Source organism: Cryptomeria japonica, chromosome 1 (genome assembly GCF_030272615.1).
Source record: "Cryptomeria japonica chromosome 1, Sugi_1.0, whole genome shotgun sequence".
In the NCBI taxonomy this organism is placed as follows: domain Eukaryota; kingdom Viridiplantae; phylum Streptophyta; class Pinopsida; order Cupressales; family Cupressaceae; genus Cryptomeria; species Cryptomeria japonica.
In genome coordinates, this window is record NC_081405.1 from 247,368,997 (window position 1) to 247,373,398 (window position 4,402).

The 4,402-nt window shown below is 39.1% G+C and overlaps 1 protein-coding gene across 1 annotated transcript; it reads left to right on the forward strand.

Annotated features, from left to right (window-relative positions):
• Window positions 1-380: 380 nt before the first annotated feature.
• LOC131079613 (LRR receptor-like serine/threonine-protein kinase GSO1) lies at window positions 381-2,738 on the forward strand. Its single transcript, XM_058017618.2, has one exon. It carries the CDS (start codon window positions 381-383, stop codon window positions 2,736-2,738), a length of 2,358 nt encoding a protein of 785 aa, XP_057873601.2.
• Window positions 2,739-4,402: the final 1,664 nt, after the last annotated feature.

The following is a 4,402-nucleotide window of genomic DNA, read 5'->3' on the forward strand; positions in this document are numbered from 1 at the left end:
CCCTGTCCGTTGCAGGCACTCCCCGTACAACTGCTCGTAAATAATTATAAAATAAAATATCCTTGATCACGATAAACCCTATCCGTTGCCACCAGTATTATGATTCTCTCCATCACGGGTTATGGAAAAATCAACCTTCACAGTTGTTGCGTCGTTTTGTGCTTTAATGCAGGTCACGAGCACATCCGCGTGGCAAATACCTCAACACTGATTTAGTCAATGTGCTCCTGATAAGGTAATTGACTTCCTGTGGGCAACATAAAATTTTGCTGCTCAATTTGCCCAAGTATCAAAGCTGGTGATGATATAGAAGAAAGAAAGTATTGCGATCTCCCAGTCTAAGACCTGGTGTGTTAAAAATTGAAAGTTTCGAAGTGGAAATGGAGGAAAGGTCAATGAAGTTAGCAGTTCTTTTGTATAGTCTCTGCTTGGCATTGCCAATTACGATTCCCACTGCAGCCCTTGATTACACCAACAGCTCGTATTCTTACCGGGAGAATAAGCTAGATATATGTCGCCATAAAATGGACGAGAGACTTCTGGTGGAAGAATCCAAATGGAGCGGTGGTGGAAGCGATGGGAAAGACGTTGAAGCTCTCTTGTCCTTCAGGAAAGCCATTACAAATGACCCAAATCAATTCCTCTCAAGCTGGACTGCTGACAAAGCAGACAAGGTGTGTTCATGGAACGGTATTTGGTGCAGAAGACACACAAAAAGAGTAGTCTCCATCACCCTCCCTAACTCGGGATTGGAAGGTACCATCTCACCGTCCCTAGGAGATCTCTCCTTGTTGCGCACTTTGAATCTATCAGCTAATAATCTCACTGGGAAAATTCCCCAACAACTTGGGCAGCTCAAAGTTTTAGGGTTTCTTGACCTCAGCGGGAATCTGCTGTGGGGATCTATCCCTAAAACTCTGGCTAATTGCACGTTGCTTCAGTGGATTAGGCTTTCACACAACAACCTCACAGGGAGTATACCAACAGAATTTGGTGGCCTGCGCAAGATGGAGTACCTCCGGTTGTCCAACAATCGTCTTGGCGGAACAATTCCCACATCTATGAGCAATTGCACTTCTCTCCAAGGTATTTTCATTGGCTATAACAATCTCACCGGTTCAGTCCCTTCTTTTTTGGGTTTGTTAAGATATCTAAGTTATATCTACTTGGAAGGAAACTCGCTAAGCGGTCATATCCCACCTTCTCTTAGCAACTGTACCCAATTGTTCTTTATAGCACTCTCTCACAACAGCCTTACAGGGAGCATTCCCCAAGAACTGGGTTCGCTTCAGCTATTAGAATACCTTTACCTGCAGTCTAACAGATTGGAAAACAGGATTCCTCCAATCTTAGGTAATTCCTCTTCCATGAATGTTTTGTTTTTGGGGGATAATTCTTTAATGTCAGGAACTATACCACCTGAGCTGGGGAATTTGAGAGGACTTGGACAGTTATCAATCTATACAACTAAGGTTGAGGGTTCTATTCCTCCAGAAATAGGGAACTGTAGTAGTCTCCAGTGGCTAGATCTCGGATGGAGCAGAATTACTGGGATGGTGCCGAGAAGCGTATTCCATCTTCCTCTCTCAACTCTTGCCTTAGAGGGAAACCAGATTGAAGACACACTAGCAGAATCATTCTTCAATGTCACTGTTCTAGAATATTTGGATCTGAGCTTCAACAGATTCTATGGTACAGTTCCAAAATCAATGAATATTTCTACATCCCTGTGGAAGCTGAATCTGTCAAACAATTCATTGCATGGAGATCTAGAATTAAAATTTCCGTATTCATTGAAAATTGTGTCTGCTCATTCTAACAGCTTCACTGGAGATTTACCTGCATCCTTGGCCAACTGTAGGCACCTTCAACTCTTGGATTTCAGGGAGAACAAATTGACAGGTGAGCTTCCTGAGTATGTTGCCAATTTACAAGAGTTGAGAGTTTTGAGCCTAGCATACAATGCACTTGAAGGACGTATTCCCGCATGGATCACAAATCTCACCAACTTGCAGCTGCTAGATTTGTCCAACAATAGATTCGTTGGGAACATTCCCTCCCATCTCCAAAATCTCCAGGGCTTTGTTGCTCCACAAGTAACCAAGTCAAAAATTAACCAGGATATGACGATTGCAGCAAAGGGACATGAGTACCGCCTGGAATATGTAATGGCAGGAAACACCATATTAGACTTATCAAACAATTATCTCCGCGGGGAAATACCAGAGAGCATGGGAAGTCTGACTGGTCTGAGACTGCTAAATCTGTCTGGAAACCAACTGGAGGGTAAAATACCACCATCTCTTGGAAATATCTCTTCTTTGGAGCAGCTAGACTTGTCTAGAAATGGCCTAAGTGGAAGAATTCCTCAGGATCTATCTAAACTGACTATGTTGGCGGTCATGAATGTTTCATTCAACAGACTGTGTGGAAGGATACCAAGTGGAACGCAATTTGACACTTTCAACGAGACTTCTTTCCTGGAAAATCCTCCGTGTTTGTGTGGGCGCCCCTTGCAAAAGTGCCAACAAAATAACGAAACTTCAACAAGAGGGAAGGAGGAGAGGCCACTGCTGAGTATCGTGGAAGAACACGTGTCACTGGTTGCATTGGGTCTGGGATTTGGCATTTCTTTTGGCGGAACGATCTCTTTCATTTGTGGAAAGGACATACTTTGGCGTTTGCTTCATAGTAATTTCCAGCGAAAGAGAGTCTGTGGGCGATACAACATGTCTTAGGAGTGCTAAGAAGGCAAGAAAATCCTTATACTGTTTCTATTTTAATTTCTATTCTTAATGTCTTACTACTTATGCCGTGAGCATAATGAATTTAGGTGTGCTGGTAGCTATCTTAAAGTGATACTTTTGTATTTTATCTATTTTTGGTTGATTTACTTGTAATGGGGATATATAATTTTTATTGTATTCAATGCATTAGTCTTTGCTTTGAAGTGTGGAATATATAGGAGTCTTTATAGCTTTATTTATTTGAAGGGCAGTAATAAATTTTTTATTTAGATTTGTGCGTGTATTTTTTTTGAGTGAATACGATCTTTATTATTTTGAAAAAAAATAAATAATATATCTTAGTTTTGAAAAAGGTGAATGGTAAAAAGATGGTGAGAGTAGCAATGGTAGAAAGGGTGGGAGCCACAACCAGAGTTTACCTTATACACCAATGAATTTAGGTGTGCTGGTAGCTATCTTAAAGTGATACTTTTGTATTTTATCTATTTTTAGTTGACTTACTAGAGGACTTGTAATGGGGATATACAATTTTTATTTTATTCAATGCATTAGTCTTTGCTTTTACTATGAATTGTGGAATATATAGGAGTCTTAGAACTTTATTTATTTGAAGGACTCTAATAAATTTTTTATTTAGATTTGTGCATATAAAGTTTAGTTTATATATATTGTAATAAATGGTATATTGATCTGTTTTGATCATAAAATCTTCAAAATTAAGTAAGCATTTTGTAGCATTATAGTATTTTTTTGAGTGAATACAATCTTTATTATTTAAAAAAAATAAAAAATAATATATCTTATTTTTGAAAAAGGTGAATGGTAAAAAGAATTTTAAAATCAAAATGAAAACCAAAAATGAAATGGGGTTAAGATCATATATTACTAAACATAAAATGTCACTAAGTGGTGAGAGTAGCAATGGTAGAAGGGGTGGGAGCCACAACAAAAGTTTACCTTACACATCAATGGGGAAAAAACATCATTAATAGGCTTTGAGCAAACGACAACACCCTCCTCTAGTTTGCAGCAATAGATTGTAGAAAACAAATATGGGGAATATCCACCTCAAGTATGGGAACATGCTAGAATCCATCAAGCTAGAAGCATCATGGCCATCAAAAGAGGCAAAAAGTGGCAAAAAGTGGCAAAAAGTGGCGAAAAGGGCTAATGCCATCTGCATGTTGCTCAGTCCCTAAGCCACACAGTTGCTACACAATCGAGATCCTTGAGACCTAGCTCATCAATCTCTTTTGATATATCAACATGACCTCACCTATGCCCATAAGATATGGTTATAGTTCTTGCCTTTGAGATATTATAATAAAAATATATTTTGCCTTGTAATTGTAATGTTGTGATGATTTAAATTTTTTATTATTATAACATTTAATAGATAAACATGTTAATTAAACTAACCATTTAGGAGATGGGGAAGGAGAGTGCTGGAGTTTTAGGAGGAGGGGAGGTTTCAAGGGAGGAAAAGGAAGGTGATGGGGATGGAGATGGGAATGATGATGGTGATGGCCATGGTGTGTATTTTTACATGGTTGGAGCTTTGGCCCATTTCTAGGTATTCTTAGTCTTGGGGTTCTTGGTTCTATCTTGTTTTATAGGGTTCTCTACTCTTGGTTTGTGGGAGACTTCTTCCTTTG

Excerpts from the sequence above, each read along its gene's own strand:
- LOC131079613 (XM_058017618.2), top strand. The coding sequence starts at position 381 with ATGGAGGAAAGGTCAATGAAGTTAGCAGTTCTTTTGTATAGTCTCTGC.